We start from the raw sequence: 17,494 nt of genomic DNA, 5'->3' as shown, positions 1-17,494 counted from the left end.
ATTTATCTGTACTAAGGGTTCCTTGAAGGTAAACAATGTGATGTAGAACCACTGCAAGGGAAGAGGAGAAGGAGGAAGAACAAGCGAGGAAAAGGAAGAAGAGGTTATAGAGACGCAGAAAGAAGAAGAGAAGAGGAGGAAGAAAAAGAACAAGAGGAAGGCTAGGGTTTTCTCATTCAATCATCCATTGTCTCATACATGAGAGGGGTAGTCTTTATATAGATCTTATATCTTGACCAAATCAAGTAATCAATTAATCAAATCAGTCAATTGACACTGATTAAATTTGGACTCTTAATCAATTAATCCCTTACCAAAATTGGTCCACTAAATTGACCCAATTACATAAACCCAATTGACTAGTCTAATAACAAAACAACTAACCAAATTGACTTAACTAAGACAAAAGCAAATAATGTAATAAAAGAAAATGACTCGAACTCAAATGGACCCAATCCGGGGGCTCAGGATCAACTCGATGAAGGACTCTTATGTCCCCATCAAAGTTCGCTTGAGGTCGGCTACCAACGAGGCTTCTACTGTTTGAGAGGGGCATGGTCATCCACCCCTAGTGCCCTAAGTGTATGACAGATGAGTCTCTTGATCATGCTGTTTTCCAGTGCCATCGGGCTAGGAGGATCTGGAGGCGATCAGGGTTTCCTGTAGAGTTTTGGTGCCATGCGGTATCCTTTCTACAGATTCTCGTTCGGCGGATGCCTTGTAGTCTAGACTAGAGGCGGTAAGGGTGACTTATACTGCCTACTAAATATGGCTTGCGAGGAACGCATGGACATTCGGGAAGTCTTGCCCCCCTCCAGGGGTGGTGGTGGAGAGGACGAGGCTGCTAGCTGTGAAGGTCTTTCAGGCGGATTATTCGGATAGACCTTTGATACCTCGAAACATCTGGAGCTCTACCTCTACTCGTAGAGCGCCCCGTACAGTGTTTTTCACCTTGGAGCTCCCATCTTCAAGCTTCCTCAAGATCAACTTCGACGGTTGCATCTTGCAGGGCGACGCGAGAGGAAATGCGAGCTTTATGGTCAGAGGCCCGGACTCTAGGATGATTGCTGCTGGGGTTGTCAGTTGTTTGATACTTCGGTGCCCGCGGTGGAGTTGAGAGCGGCTTGGTCTGGTTTGTGCTATGTGCCACATGCTCTACAGGCAGGATGGTCCTTTTGGAGGACGACTCTGCGACAATCATTGGGTGGATTCTGCGGATCTTCGGGGGGATCGGCGATTACCACCCGCTACTGAGAGATATTCGAACCATGGTTCGGGACAAGTTAGCTATTCAGGCGATGCATGTTTATCGGGAGGCCAACGAGGCGGCCGATTGGGTGGCTTTTTTTGTTGCTGACTATTTGGAAAGACATCTATGGGTGGGTGAGGCGGAGTTATCTGGTGCTCTCGGAAATATTTTGTATTTTGATTCTTTTGGCTGTATTTGTAAATATTTGGTATGATACTTTTATTTTTAATGCAAAAAAAAAGGTCTCGCAACTTTCTTCCTTTCTTCTTCTGCATTTTTCTTTCTTTCTTTTTTTTTTTGATTTTTATATGTTTTGTCTTCCCTCCCTCATTTTCTTGAGGAATCCGTGTGAGAGAAACTGAAAACAGTATGGGGTTCTCGAGAACGCGTGATTCGAAACTAGGAATCGCCGAAGAGTCCCCCTGGCCCTCCCCAACCTCCTATTTAAACGGACCACCCCAGTTTAGCCAGTGCTACCCTCCGCTCTCTCTTTTCTTTTCGCTAAGAACCCTCCCCTCTCTCTATTCCCTTATTTTAGATAACTAAAGAACCACCCTATTCTTTGTCCGGCCCCGAACGATTCATGCCATCTCCCACCAACCAACCTCCTCTCCTCTTCACCCCCCCACGCATTCTCTCTTCTCTTAGTCTCCTCCTCCTCTTCCTCGTCCTCCTCCTGCCCCTCCTCTCACAGTGGTTCATCCTCTCTCTTCTTCTCTCTCTTTATCTCCTCTCTCTCTGTGCCTGGCTCTGACGTAATCCTGAAGGCAAGGGAGGCAAAGGTGTCGTGTTTAAGATGTTTGTCTTTGAATTCTTGAAACTTTTGTTTTTGTTTGATCTTTTCTAATCCTCTCTTCTTCTTTTTTTGCCTTTAAGCATGTTTTCAGTTGGATTATGGGTGGGCATTTGGTGGTTTTTGTTATTCTATAATTGTGAAAAGGGATTCATTTTTGTGTCCTTTTTCCTTTTGTTTGGCGATTTCAGTTATTTTTGCTAAATGAGGCTGGATTTCGTAGGTTTCCTCGAATCTCATTTGCACGATTCATAGCGTGAAAATGGAAACTGTTGCATGCAATTTTTTTTGTCAAACGAGGATTGCTTAGTTTTAAATGGAATAGGGTCTCGTCTTGTCTCTGATCTTTTATCTTACTGCAGTAGAAGATCAGGATGGGGTTATTTGTTTGTTATGGCTCTAATTTATATGCTTTTATGCCCGGATTACTCTTTCTTTGGTGTTCATAGAAGGGATAAACAAGATAATGATTAAATGCAGTTCTATTCTTCAAAGCCAACATTTATATGAGCTTTCACAATACTTCTACCTTTATCCTCTTCCTTCTTGACTTTTATTGAAGTTTCTTGGGTTACTTAAATGAGTTTCGGGACTGGGTTTTCTATATATGTGGCTAAATCGATACTTTCTTTTATTTTCTTTCATCTATCTCTCCCAAATGTACCAAATTTTGGTGTTTATTTTTTCTCTATATTGTTGTTAGAGTGAATCTAACTCAATTTGAATTATCCCAATCTTCTCTTTACAGGAGGAGATCTATAACTTTTCTCGTAACTTGTTCATTGTCCTGCCAATTCTAGTATAGAAGGTTCAGAGACAATCTGTTGCGTTCCACCATGGGGATATCATTTTCATGCCCTGGAGCCGATTATGCTGCTTTGGATGAGTCATTTGAAGCTCTCTTCATGAGATCTCTCAGTTTTGCTGACAGTGTGAGATCCACCTTGCGATCAGTCAGCTTCAATGGCCGAGACTCTCATCCTGCCATTGTCGAATCTTTTGGATCTGGGAAGTTAATTTTTGAAGGATCTCTGAGCTTTAATAGAAAAGAAAGGGATCCCTTTCACCTGGAAACAAAGTTCTCAATAAAAAGTCCAACTTCTAAGAAAGAAAATGCCACGAGATCAATCGGTTCTGAAAAGTCGAGGTTCAGTCATTTACAAGAACAGGCTCCGGAATCACCAGTGATTGCAGAAGGTCCAAAACATGAGGCTGCAGTGAAGTTGCAGAAGGTCTACAAAAGCTTTCGGACGAGAAGACAGCTTGCTGATTGCGCTGTCCTCATAGAGCAGCGTTGGTATGGCTTTACCTAGTTGTTGCTTTCATTGTTTAAATTATAGCCCCTTTTTAATGCTATTTTTGAGCTCCTAATCTACTGCCTGCTTTAGGTGGAAATTGTTAGATTTTGCATTGCTTAAGCGGAGTTCTGTCTCTTTCTTTGATATTGAGAAACCGGAATCAGCCGTATCTCGGTGGTCAAGGGCCAGAACCAGGGCAGCTAAGGTACTTTGTGATAAAACAATATATAGTTCAGTCATGTTATGGACCTCTTTTACAAGTTATGTTACATTGGATGTCTGAACTTAAGCTTTCATATTCATAAATCACAGGTTGGTAAAGGTTTATCAAAGAATGAGAAAGCTCAGAAACTCGCATTGCAGCATTGGCTCGAGGCGGTAGGCCTGGAAAAAACCCTATTTTTTCTTCTGTCTGTTCATTAAATTGGCATGTGCTGCATACAAAATTGTTTACATTCTGTTAATAGATTGACCCTCGGCATCGCTATGGTCACAATCTCCACTTGTACTATGATTGTTGGCTTCACTATGAGAGCAGGCAACCTTTCTTCTACTGGTAGGCTTGTGAAGTCCTCTTTCATGATGCTAATAATCAAGCATCAAATATAAATGATAGGATAGAAAGTTACAATGTATGCCTCATGAGAAAAACCACCGGTTGGAATAATCAGGCTGGATGTGGGAGATGGGAAGGAGGTCAGTCTTGGAGAACATTGCCCTCGGTCAAAGCTTCAACAGCAGTGCATCAAATATCTTGGCCCGGTAAGCCTCTATCGTAACAAACTTTATGCACAAAAAGCAGTTATTTGGACCAGTCCAACATAGAGCTGATTTATATTCTCATCATGCAGAAAGAAAGGGAGGCCTATGAAGTAATAGTTGAAGATGGGAAGTTCATGTACAAGAAAAGCAGGCAAATCCTAGACACATCTGAGGGCCCCAAAGATGCCAAGTGGATCTTTGTTCTAAGCACATCAAAGAGTTTATATGTTGGTCAGGTAACTTTAGATATCTCAGATAACTATAAAGCAGTATCTTTTTGTTATGTTAACTAGCCTGATGTAATTCATTTACCATTGCAGAAGCAAAAAGGTACATTTCAGCACTCAAGTTTTCTTGCTGGAGGAGCTACATCTGCTGCTGGGAGATTAGTTGTAGAAAATGGAATTCTGAAGGTAAGAGATTGGTCAGCAGAATGATTTGCATCATTTATAAAGAACTCTCCATTTAATGTGTTTTGCTGATCTTATCTTGGCAGGCTGTGTGGCCTCATAGTGGGCACTACCGCCCGACAGAGGAGAACTTTCAGGATTTCATGAACTATCTCATGGAAAACAATGTGGATCTTAATGATGTTCAGGTTAGCATGTTATAATATTCATATATATAATCCTCAAAACCTTGAACTTCAAACTTATTGATGACTTGAAAGATTACTTCTTATTAAGTAACTTAATTGTTTTAGCAAGACTGATTTGAATTATTCGGTTTCCATTTTATACAGTTGAGTCCAACTGAAGGAGATGACGAGTTCCTGATTAGACTTAGAAGCAACCGCTCACTAAAGTTGGCTGAGAAACATATTTGTGCCAACCCCGAAGCTTCAACACAACCATCTTATGGCTCTGAAAGAACAACAGGCAAGGCTTTGGCAACAGAGAGTCTCGATTCATCTAAGAGATCCAGAGGATTGGGTGTTATAAGTTCCCTTGCTGAATTCAGATTTGGGGCAGACAAAAAATCACTCATTTTGGATCTGTGCCACAAACTCCAGAAGCAGATAATGTTCAGGGACCCAGGTGAGAGCGAAGAAGAATCTGACGAGGAAGTAAACTGCACCACAGGACAGAACGGGATCAATATATATGGAGATGATGAAGCAGTTGAAGATTCATCTGCTTCCGAACAACAGTACGTGTTCCGCAAACAAAATCTATTTGCAGAGGAGCAAGAAGAAGATGAAGATGCTTCTATTCCACAAGAATTGATTCTTCGGAGGATTAACTCTAAGAAAGGAATGAAGTCATATCAGTTGGGAAAGCAGTTATCTTGCAAGTGGACCACAGGTGCTGGGCCTCGGATTGGGTGTGTGAGGGACTATCCATCAGAGCTTCAGCTCCGTGCTTTAGAACAAGTGAACTTATCTCCAAGAAGTGCTGGGCCTGCAAGATTTGCTTCGCCCAGGAATGCAACAGGCCGCTGTCCTAAATTGCCAGAAGCATCATCACCGACAACTACAGAAATCTAGCAGTGATAGATAAAGGAGAGGAAATTCTTTCAATGATTGAGTTCATACGTATAGAGATGAGAATATTCAATTCATTCGTTTTGCAGATTTGTAGAGGAATACGTTATTCAAACTGTAATGAATTTTTGGTGGATCAATAGAAATCAACGCCATTAACTAACATTGCTAGTTGGAGCTACAGATAGAACACTGGTGTGTAGATATACTACCGCGCCATGTCGCTTCTGAGTCCTGCATTGAATATTCTTTGGTTCCTCGTTTCTTTGATAAGTTTAAGGCAAAGGTGAACCAAAACAGATGAATTGAAACATCCCCTCGTTTAAATTTATGTTAGTATGCATTATCTAGGTTTACGACTCGAAAAAAGAAGGGGGTTAGGAGGGAGAGAGCATCCAGATTCAAGCTTCAACCATGTAGAGTTGGATAGTTTAAATGACTAAAAGAGGAAGAGGCTCTGAACTCTGAGAAGGCGCATTTTGGGAGTGCTCCAGAGTGGGTTGAAACCACAGGCATTCGCTTTATATATACAAAAGATTTTATGTTATGGCGAATTTAAATTCCATAATCACATAGGTCAATTCTTTTCTCCTTCTTGCAGTTTGGTATAATAAAGAGTCTTAGTTCCATCTAGTTCTGGTCATATCCTAGAATCAGTATTGTTGGGGGGAATAAGATTTTTTTCCCAAATGACATAAATGCCCCTAAGAAGCCGTACAACTTCCGACCCCGGACGGCCGAAGTCGACGTCCGACTTCGGAACGCCCGACCTCGAGACCTCCGACCTAAGAAAAACCCCGATGTTCGAGGTCTACTCTTGTCAGCCACCTACTACGACCGTGCGCCTCAGAGGTCTGGCCGAGGACCATACCCTGACGCCCCTCTGGCATTTATTGCGCATGGTCGCTGTAACCCTCCGGCTTACTCCACAATAAATGCGGATCTCCGGCTTACTCCACAATAAATGCGGATCTCCGGCTTACTCCACAATAAATGCGGATCTCCGGCTTACTCCACAATAAATGCGGACCTCCGGCTTACTCCACAATAAATGCGGACCTCCGGCTTACTCCACAATAAATGCGGATCTCCGGCTTACTCCACAATAAATGCGGACCTCCGGCTTACTCCACAATAAATGCGGACCTCCGGCTTACTCCACAATAAATGCGGACCTCCAGCTTACTCCACAGCGGACCGGGCCGTGTTCCGGAATGTTTCGCTGGAGGAGGTCGTTGGCAGCGCTTACTGCAACACCGCCCGGGTAAGCTTTCTTCTTAATTTCCTTGAGTTACTAGCGTACTTGTGTGCTTTTCAACTCACAATACCCTCGTTTCTTTCTTTTCAGCATATTCTCGAGCTCGACACCTTGGCGTTCATCGCCCACGGGTGTCGGGAAGAAGTCCGACAGCTCGGCCGACAGCTGGAGCCGGCCAAGAAAAGAGTCGCCGAGCTGGAGGCGGCGTTGGCCGCGGCCGAGGCTCGGTGGGCGGCCAACGAGGCTGAGCGCCTCGCTATGGCGGAGGGGCTCAAGGAGGAGAAGGCCGCCCACGCCCTAACCAGGTCGGCCTTGCGCGGCACGGAGGCGCGCTTAGGGGAGGTCCAGGCCGAGGTCGCGGCCCTCAGGTATGAGGACGGGGTCTCCCGCCTCCGAATCGAGCAACTTGAGGCCCAGGAGAGGAGGGCACTCGAGCGAGCCGAACATGCCGTGGAGCTCTTCAAGGAGTCGCAAGAGTTCCGCGACATGTTGGAGGAGGAGACAGTGGACGGGTTCCTCCGAGGTTTTGAGAACTTCCGGGCTCAGATGCGCCGGTACTGCCCTCAGTACGACCTCTCGACGATCCGTCCGAGGAAGGACCTGGGCCTGGGGTCCGACGTGGAAGCCCTCCCCGCCATTTTGACATCCGAGGCGGGGATATACGAAGAAGACCCCGCCGAGCCTTCGACGGGGGTGGCCGAGGCGGTTGGCACCATAGAGGCAGCTCCGGCGGCCGAGACGGACGCCGTCCCGGAGGCGGTACCCGAGGCCCCTGCCCCCGATCCCGAGCCTGTGCCGGCTGAAAACCTCGAGATCATCAACGTGCCGGACGACCCCCCGGACGTTGCTCCCGCCGCTTAGGACTTAGCGTATTTTTCCTTTCTTTTTCATTGTATCCGAGGTCGGCTCTTAAATGGTCGACCTCCAATTTTGTAATCGGCCTTCGGCCTTCTGTTAATGAAAAACACTTTCATCATTATGTGTTTGCCTTTCTTTTTTGTTGCGAACGAGGCTAGAGCCTTAGCTAACTGCCTCGACGACCTCTAACTTCAGATCTTAGTTTTTGGGTTACTTAACGAAGTTGTCCCCTTTTTCCGGGCTATGTCTTAGCCTTCTCGGGTTCCAGTCACTCCGACCAAAAGGAGCTCCGAGTCTTAGGTTTTTTAGAAAATTCCTCTAAGTCCCATAGCTCGGATCTAAGAATCGTGGAAGTCATCACGTTTAGCCTTTAGGGAAATCCCAAGGCATCGAGGTCGGGCCTTAGCCCTTCGGAGATTTTAGTCGGGTTTCCGAACTCAACTCCGAACCCCTCGTAGGGAGCGCGGGCTAATAAGTAAGTCATCGTCGAAGATTTTCGTAGTTATCGTTCTCGGACTCTGCCGAGATCTCGGTGAGCAGGGCTGGGATTTCCGAAAATTGCCTTGGTATCCATGTTTGGCTGACACACTCGTGGTCGAGACCACTTTCTCAGCTAGATGTCGGAGTTTACGTAGAAGAGCCGAGTTGGGCCCTAATTTATGAAGCCTTCGTACAGATTGCGGAGACTTGACGAACGGAGCCTTCATAATGTAGTTAGGGGGTTGATCTTAAGCCGACCCATTGGAGAGGCCCGACTTTGGGGCGAGGCAAGACTCCAACGTTGGGATTCCGCCCAGCAATATGTAGATAAAATTTAACAAGGAGGGCGTCTAGTTGGATGTACCTCTTGCATTCTCCGAGTCACGCTTCGCATGGTGGAGTAGGTTGCCTCCTTTCCTCGTTGACCTTCGGAGTCATTTTGACTTAAAGGGGGGCTCGGGTTTCTCACGGACCCAACAGCGCCCACCGAGGTTGAGAGGATTTGGCGAGGCTTTATTGAATTGTAGCTCTCTGCGAGGTCGAGGGAGTTTCAGACCCCATGGTAGGACCTCGGGCGTCTCAACCTTGGTCGAGGGATCTTGCGTCAGGTCGGCGAGTCCGCGGACGCTTTGCTGACCTGTGGTGCCTCCCGTGGTCGAGGGAGTTTGGGACTCTACGGTCGACCCTCGGGGCATCCCGACCTTAGTCGGGGGATCGTTCGTCAGGTCGGCGGGTCTCGGCATGCTCTACCGACCTGCGACGCTTCCCGAGATCGAGGGAGTCTGGTTCTCTACGGCCGACCCTCGGGGCATCCCGACCTTAGTGTTGGGAACCCGCCCATGCCGCTGATATTTCAAAAACAAAAATCAGATGGCAGCGGAATCGGCATGCACGGGTTCGACGTTCATCGCATGAACGTTGTTTCTAGACCTTTCGTAATTAGGTAAGAATTAAAACTTTTAAAACTATTAGGAAGATCAAATCTTCACCTTGCGCGGGTAGATGATCACCGCAAATCTGAATTCGTGGTTTTGGAAGAGGGTTCGCTTGAAGCCGTTCAAACGTCCGGCCTCTACGGGTATCCACACGAAGCAGGATCCGATCCAAACTCTAAATCTCACCGGGGTGCTAGCTCCCTTGCAGAGATAGCTTTTGATGGCTGATCTCCTCTCTTTCAATCAACCCTTGATTGTGCTTGAGAGGAGGAAGAAGAAGGATGAAGATGGGAAGAAGATCAAAAGCCCCTGCAGCCTTCTTCTTTTTCCATGCGTTGGAGCCAAGGAAGAAGACCAAGAGGAGGGAGACGCCTCCTCTTCTTTTCCCTTTGCTGATGGCGGCTGAACCAAGGAGAGATGGAGAGGGGGTGGCCACGTGATGAAGAGGAGAAAGGTCCATCTAGGGCGCCGGCCCTAGTCCTCCTTTAATAAGGATGAAGGGCTCCTACAAGTTAGGAGCCCTTGACTACTTTCCAAGAGGGGGCGCCGGCCCCCCTTCTCTCTTCATGTCGCACCAACTAAGTGAAGAGGAGCTGATGCCCCTCTTACTTGGTTAACCCAATCCTCTTCCAAAAAGGATTAGGTGCCTCTCTCATGGTTTAATCCTAATCTAATTAGGATTAGCCAAATTTGGGTTCAATCTACGCTAGTCCTAATCCAATTAGGACTTGAATGAATCATGACTTAATTGAACTCTTCAATCCTAATCCAATTAGGAGTCATGTTGATTCATTAGATTAATAATTAATTTAGACTTAAGGAATCCTAATCCAATTAGGATTTGTTTAATTTTAGTCCTAATTCCAATTAGGACTTTATTTGAATTCGAAGTCCTAATCCAATTAGGATTTCTAGGAATCCTACTCCAAGTAGGAATCCAATTTTAATTCAAAGTTTCTAATCTCATTAGGATTGTAGGAATCCTATTCCAAGTAGGAATCCCAGTCCTACTCCAACTAGGATTTCCAGTCCTAATCCAATTAGGACTCTAGGAATCCTACCCAAAGTAGGATTCTTGTTTCAAGTCCAATTAATTAATTCCCTTTCCTTCTTCAACTTCTTATCAATCAAATTGATTACTTGTGATTCCTAATCACGATTTCAACCATCGGATCGGTCAATACTTCTAGTGTGTGTGACCCCATAGGTTCTACTCTGACTGGTAGTGAGATATATTGTGATCTCTATCTCAATATCATTGAAAACTCCTTTCAATGGGTTGGAACGATTCCAACTCAACTCATTAGGGTTTATCGATCATCAAGATAATCCCTATGAGTCCCACCATCCACCAGTGACACCTAGCAGCATGTAGTGGCTACCCAGTAGAATAGAAAGATGAACCTCTAGGTGCAGTTAACGTGTGATACAGTCCTACTATCGTGGATCCCTACAGGACGGAGGTCATGGACAACTCGTCAAACCCCATCGTCTGTCATATGTCAAGATTTATTCGACTTGAGTTCGCTAATGGAAAACTCTTTTTCCACTTTATATTACTGCCCTGGCCAAGGTCTTAGAACTCAGTCTAACAAATCACATAGGATCACTCCTCTTCTATCAAGGTCGATAGATTCCTTATAGGTGCATACCCTACTCCTACAGTGAACCTACTGCAGCCAATCTACACTGCATGAACCCATATGGCTAGAGACCATGTATGTGTGCAGTCAAACTACAATAACCTCACTGTGAGTAGCCGAAGCACCGCAGGTCAAAGGACCAGTCACACTACTGCAACATCAAGCAAGTCACTGACGAGTGGATAGACATCCAAGTGACTTCTTATCTTGGTCACGCTCAGTACCCTTGTTCTCTAACAAGCACCTGCACTATCACTTCAGTGTCCCTACACCTGTGGACTCAAGTCTCGTCCATCCAGAAGGAAAGTGATCTGTGCACTGATCGGATCGATCACCGTCCTCGTGATGATCCATTGATCAGGAGCATTTAGAAATTAATCACCAATGATACATGGCTCAAATTCTCAACTCTTGAGAATATGTATCATCATCTTATTAATTTCTTGGACGATTCATAGACACATAAACAATATGAATGAAAAGATGCCTTTTATTTATTCAATAATAAATAGTCAAGTACAAAATTATGTCCCTAGAATCAACAATGTGTCAGCCAAATTGGCTTCTAGGGCATACATCTAACAATCTCCCACTTGCACTAAAGCCAATTGGTCATATATCTTAGGCCCATCTTCTCAAGGTGGGCTTCAGTCTTTTGCTGACTCAGCTGCTTAGTGAACGGGTCTGCCACGTTATCCGTGGAGTCTACTCTCTGCACCTCTACATCATAGTCGCGTATGAAATGGAAGTGCCGCTCTATGTGCTTGGACTTCTGATGAGACCATGGCTCCATAGCTAGTGTTATGGTGCCAATGTTATCGCAGTAAAGTGTTATGGCATCTAATGATATTACACCTAACTCTGCAATTAACTTTTAATCAGAAGGTTTTCACTGCACCCTTAGATACGGCTTAACATTCAGCTTCTAAGGTAGAATCTATAATGATCGGTTGTTTGGAACTCTTCCAATTTACTGAACCACAATTGCACATATTCTGATGTAGACTTTCTATCATCAATATGTGTGCATCCTTCTACCTTCAACTCTGATCTTCTCCCAAAGACCAAGAATATGTCCTTAGTTCTTCTCAAGTACTTAAGACTGTTCTTCACAGCTATCCAGTGTTCTTCACCTGGATTCGACTGATATCTGCTTGTGACACTCACAGCAAGAGCTATATCAGGTCGTGTACATAGCATGGCATACATGAGGCTTCCTATTGCCGATGCATAAGGAATCTTGCTCATGCGTTGAATCTCTTCAGATGTGTTGGGGCACATCTTCTTGGAGAGATGAATTCCATGCCTTAGGGGTAAGAGACCCCTCTTGGAGTTTTCCATGCTGAACCTCTTCAGCACCTCCTCTATGTACATCTTCTGTGAAAGGCCAAGCATCCTTTTAGATCTATCTCTATAGTCCTTTATTCCCAAAATATAGGATGCTTCCCCAAGGTCTTTCATGGAGAATTCTTTTGACAACCAGACCTTGACCGAGGTTAGCATGGGAATATCATTCCCAATCAGGAGAATGTCATCTACGTACAGTACGAGAAAAACGATAGCACTCCCACTAACCTTTTTGTAAACACACGGTTCCTCTTCGTTTTTGATGAAATCAAACGTTTTGATTGCATCATCGGAACGAGTGTTCCAACTCCGAGATGCTTGCTTTAGTCCATAGATGGACCTTTGCAGCTTGCAGACCTTGTGATCTCCATCACTGGAAGTGAAACCCAAAGGCTGTTCCATATAGATATCTTCATCAAGATATCCATTCAGGAAAGCAGTTTTCACATCCATCTGCCAGATTTCATAATCATGAAATGCTGCAATGGCAAGCAATGTTCGGATGGATTTTAGCATGGCTACAGGTGAAAAGGTCTCCTGATAGTCAATGCCTTCGCGTTGACTATACCCTTTCGCCACAAGCCTTGCCTTATAGGTCTCTACCTCTCCATTCGAACCTATCTTCCTTTTGTAGATCCATTTGCATCCAATAGGTACAATACCTTCTGGTGGATCTACTAAGGTCCAGACTTGGTTGGAATGCATGGAGTCTAACTCTGACTTCATAGCTTCCAGCCATTTCTCGGAATCGATATCAGATATCGCCTCGTTGTAGGTTTTGGGATCCTGTATGTGATCCCTATCTCCCACTAGGAACATTTCCTCGGTATCCTCTTCTAGTATACCTAAGTATCTATCGGGAGGATGGGAGACCCTACTAGATCTACGAGGTGGTTGAGGGACATCGTGTACTGGCTCTTTATGAATGGGTTCTATAGGATCCATGACTCGTTGCTTTTCAGAGACTTTTTCTTCAAGCTCAATTTTCCTCCCACTGCCTCATCAAGGATAAACTGATTTTCCAAGAAGATGGCATGACGGCTCACAAATACATTGTGATCCTCTGAGATGTAGAAATTGTATCCTAATGACTCTTTAGGATATCCTATAAAACGAGCACTTATGGTCCTAGCCTCTAACTTGTCCGCCTGTAGTCGCTTGACGTGGGCCGGACATCCCCAAATCTTGAGATGACCCAGACTTGGTTTCTTACCATGCCATATCTCATACGGTGTGGTAGGAACGGATTTAGAGGGAACTCTATTCAATAAATAAATCGCTGTGAGTAAGGCATCTCCCCAAAGGAACATAGGTAGATCAGTGAAGCTCATCATGGACCTGACCATATCCAATAGGGTCCGATTCCTCCTCTCTGACACTCCGTTGAGTTGAGGTGTACCCGGAGGTGTCCATTGTGAGACTATGCCGTTTTCTTTGAGATAGTCCCGGAATTCCTCACTAAGGTATTCTCCTCCTCGATCTGATCGAAGAGCCTTAAGAGATTTTCCAGTTTGTTTTTCTACTTCATTCTTGAACTCTTTGAACTTTTCAAAAGACTCAGACTTGTGTCTCATAAGATACACATACCCATACCGTGAGTAATCATCGGTAAAGGTAATGATGTAAGAATAACGTCCCCTGGCTAGCACATCGAATGGGCCACATACATCTGTATGTATTAGGGTAAGTATTTCAGTGGTCCTCTCCCCATGTCCTACAAAGGGCAGTCTAGCCATTTTTCCTTGAAGACAGGACTCGCAAACTGGATATGACTCGGAAGTCAATGAGCCGAGAAGCCCATCTTTATCCATTTTGTTCATCCTATCCTCTCCAATATGGCCAAGTCTGAGGTGCCACAAATATCTTTGGTTTATCTCATCTCTGGATCTTTTGGATCCTTTGGCACTCACATCTTGCTCGGTAACATTCACAGATACATCCATATGTAAATGATAGAGACTGTCGATCATGAAACCACGTGCGACTATTTTATTTCTTAAATAAATAGAACAGCAGTCTTTGTCAAATGTAAAAACATGACCTTCCTGTGCTAGATATGAAACAGAAATCAAATTTCTGCTAGCAACAGGTACATAATAGCAGTCTCTAAGTATTAAACTAAATCCAGACGGTAGTCGCAGATGGTAGGTGCCCACAGCCACAGCAGCAACTTTTGCCCCGTTGCCAACCCGAAGGGTTACCGCACCTTCCGCCAGCCTTCTACTTTCCTTTAGACCCTGCATGGTAGTGCACAAATGAGCACTAGAACCAGAATCTATAACCCAACTAGAAGTAGAAGAAACCGTTAGATTAGTTTCAATTATGAGCAAGTCTATACCTTCTGAAGGTGTGTCACCTTTCTTATTCTTCAGGCTCTCGAGATATGAAGGACAGTTTCTCTTCCAGTGGCCTTCGACATTGCAGTGGAAACATTTTCCTTTGTCGTTAGCCTTTTTCTTTTGAACTTTCTTCTTTGGCTTCTTGTCTTTCTTCTGCTTCTTTGCAGGCTTCTTTTTCTTTCAAGCAGACTTTCTCTTGGAACCAGAAGTCAACTCAGCAGCAAGGACATTGCCCCTTGAACCTTTCAAGGCTCCCTCAGCAGTTACCAACATGTTGATTAGTTCAGTCTTAGTGCATTCAATCTTATTCATGTGGTAGTTTACTATAAACTGACCAAATGAATCAGGAAGTGACTGTAGGATCAAATCCACTTGTAATTCCTTGTGCATGTCCATGCCGAGCTTCTCAAGCTCCTCTAGGTCCTTGATCATGGTCAGACCGTGATCATGGACAGACTGCCCCTCGCGCATCTTCGTTTTGAAAAGCCTCTTGGACACTTCAAAACGAGCTGTGCGACTCTGCTCACCATACAACTCTTGCAGGTGTGCCAGTATTTCCCTAGCAGTCTTTATATTTTCATGCTGGCATTGGAGTTCATTAGACATGGATGCCATCATATAGCATTTTACTCTAATGTCATCATCCAACCACTTTTTATGCATCTCACGCTGAACATCAGTAGGACGTGTTGGTAGTGTGGGGATATCTGAATCGAGTATGTAGCCTATTTTCTCACAGTCCAAAACTATTTTGAGATTTCTAAGCCAGTCTTTGTAATTGGTTCCGGTCAGTCGGTTGGTCTCAAGAATACGGGTCAAAGGGTTTGAAGCTGACATTGTATCTGCAGAGAGTAAAGATTCTAGTTAGACTTTTGTACTTGATCCTAATCTGTTCTAAGGTCTTTTAGAACAAATGTAACTCCCACTATTTTCTCGAATCCCTCACACTCCCCTGGTAGGGAAACGGAAATCCCACACGACTAGGGTTTCTAGTGGGTACTGCGGTCCCACCAATTTACATGCCACCTCACCTAACAGTTATTGGTGACACATAGATGGATGAGTGTACAACTCTTGTACAATGCTTCTCAAGCATGTTGCAGTGTAACTTGGTCTCTAAGCCATGAAGACCTCACCTAACAGTTATTGGTCCCATTTCTTAGTTAAGTCAGACCCACCGTATAACCGTAGGAATAAAGTCGTCATTGGGTCCTCACCTAACAGTTATTGGTGCCCAACCCCACCTTTATCCTACAACATCTCATGTCTATAGAGAGGTCCAGCCCCCCGATGCAACTTGACCACTGTGTCCAGCCGAGACAAATCAACATCAGAAAGGCCTTAGCAGCTCTACTACAGTGGAAGACCTATTGACTTAATATTGGTTAATCAGGTCTTAGTGTTTGCAACTTGAGCCCTTCATAAGAGGTAATCGAACAATTGGCCAGGTAAGCAGGTGGGAGGCTCCCCTTACTCAGAGAGTAAGGTCCTAATTAAGTAACCACCTTTCATGCTTTCCTAGACACCAATTAGATCAATTAATCTAATATGACTTGCTCATGTCGGTTCACTCTCGACTTGATTGAGGAGGTTTTGTTTTAGGTCTCAATTGGGTTTGCTACATCACATGTAAACCTATCTACCCGACTCGCATTCACATCACATGCAAACGGTACATCACAGGCAGTTATAATCGCAGCATCAAATTAAAGTTAAACTTTAAATAGGTGATGATCATGGATTCTAATTAGGTCGTATTACAAGCACATGCACATCAATTGATCAAGTGGTCTTCAACTCTTGAATTGGTTCTAAGCCTCCTTGATTCGATCCTTGATCAACTCTTGATCCCATCGCCATCAACCGCTTAGATCACCTTTCATCTCATGCCTTTGCTTCAACTTGATCGTTGATGTACATCACATCACAGAAATACAACCAGATGTAAAATAAAAATAAAAATAAATTACATCTCCTTTTAGGAGGCACGTAGGCCTCTCAAAACATCAAATAAGATGCATGCAAGCATCTGAAAAATTACATGACATCGCAGATCACATCGCAGGTCATTACATTTGATACCAAAAGGGTTTGAATCCTATAATCATCACCGTATGCAACAATTATAATTTTCAGATATGAAAACTAACTGATTGTATCATGACATAGGTCGCTGATCATGCTAATCATGATTCTAAACTTTGTAATCCCATTAACAATGCATTTAGAATCATCTTTTTATCACATAAAAATCAGCATGCAAAAAATCAGCACCCCTGAAAAATCTGCATGCAGAATTTTTCAGCATGCATGATCATTCAATTTTCAGATCTATTATGCCTTTAGATATTTAATTCTTACCTTAATCTATGAAGCCTAGGCTCTGATACCACTGTTGGGAACCCGCCCATGCCGCTGATATTTCAAAAACAAAAATCAGATGGCAGCGGAATCGGCATGCACGGGTTCGACGTTCATCGCATGAACGTTGTTTCTAGACCTTTCGTAATTAGGTAAGAATTAAAACTTTTAAAACTATTAGGAAGATCAAATCATCACCTTGCGCGGGTAGATGATCACCGCAAATCTGAATTCGTGGTTTTGGAAGAGGGTTCGCTTGAAGCCGTTCAAACGTCCGGCCTCTATGGGTATCCACACGAAGCAGGATCCGATCCAAGCTCTAAATCTCACCGGGGTGCTAGCTCCCTTGCAGAGATAGCTTTTGATGGCTGATCTCCTCTCTTTCAATCAACCCTTGATTGTGCTTGAGAGGAGGAAGAAGAAGGATGAAGATGGGAAGAAGATCAAAAGCCCCTGCAGCCTTCTTCTTTTTCCATGCGTTGGAGCTAAGGAAGAAGACCAAGAGGAGGGAGACGCCTCCTCTTCTTTTCCCTTTGCTGATGGCGGCTGAACCAAGGAGAGATGGAGAGGGGGTGGCCACGTGATGAAGAGGAGAAAGGTCCATCTAGGGCGCCGGCCCTAGTCCTCCTTTAATAAGGATGAAGGGCTCCTACAAGTTAGGAGCCCTTGACTACTTTCCAAGAGGGGG

At 44.4% G+C, this 17,494-nt stretch overlaps 1 protein-coding gene across 1 annotated transcript; it reads left to right on the top strand.

Moving 5' to 3' along the window:
- The first annotated feature begins 1,627 nt into the window (after window positions 1–1,627).
- LOC120104809 (IQ domain-containing protein IQM2-like) lies at window positions 1,628–5,748 on the top strand. The gene is made up of 10 exons (XM_039116614.1): window positions 1,628–2,031; window positions 2,791–3,339; window positions 3,431–3,545; window positions 3,653–3,718; window positions 3,808–3,896; window positions 4,012–4,102; window positions 4,192–4,338; window positions 4,423–4,515; window positions 4,599–4,700; window positions 4,845–5,748. The coding sequence occupies exons 2-10, from the start codon at window positions 2,879–2,881 to the stop codon at window positions 5,586–5,588; spliced, it is 1,908 nt and encodes a 635-aa protein (XP_038972542.1). The 5' UTR covers window positions 1,628–2,031; window positions 2,791–2,878; the 3' UTR covers window positions 5,589–5,748.
- The last annotated feature ends 11,746 nt before the right edge of the window (window positions 5,749–17,494 follow it).

Source organism: Phoenix dactylifera, unplaced genomic scaffold (assembly GCF_009389715.1).
Source record: "Phoenix dactylifera cultivar Barhee BC4 unplaced genomic scaffold, palm_55x_up_171113_PBpolish2nd_filt_p 000113F, whole genome shotgun sequence".
NCBI lineage: Eukaryota > Viridiplantae > Streptophyta > Magnoliopsida > Arecales > Arecaceae > Phoenix > Phoenix dactylifera.
This window is presented reverse-complemented; position numbering and strand designations above follow the sequence as displayed.

Coding starts and splice junctions, on each gene's coding strand:
- LOC120104809 (XM_039116614.1), top strand. CDS start 2,879: ATGGGGATATCATTTTCATGCCCTGGAGCCGATTATGCTGCTTTGGAT. Junction 3,546..3,652: donor CCAGAACCAGGGCAGCTAAG/GTACTTTGTGAT, acceptor CATAAATCACAG/GTTGGTAAAGGTTTATCAAA. Junction 4,516..4,598: donor TAGAAAATGGAATTCTGAAG/GTAAGAGATTGG, acceptor TTATCTTGGCAG/GCTGTGTGGCCTCATAGTGG.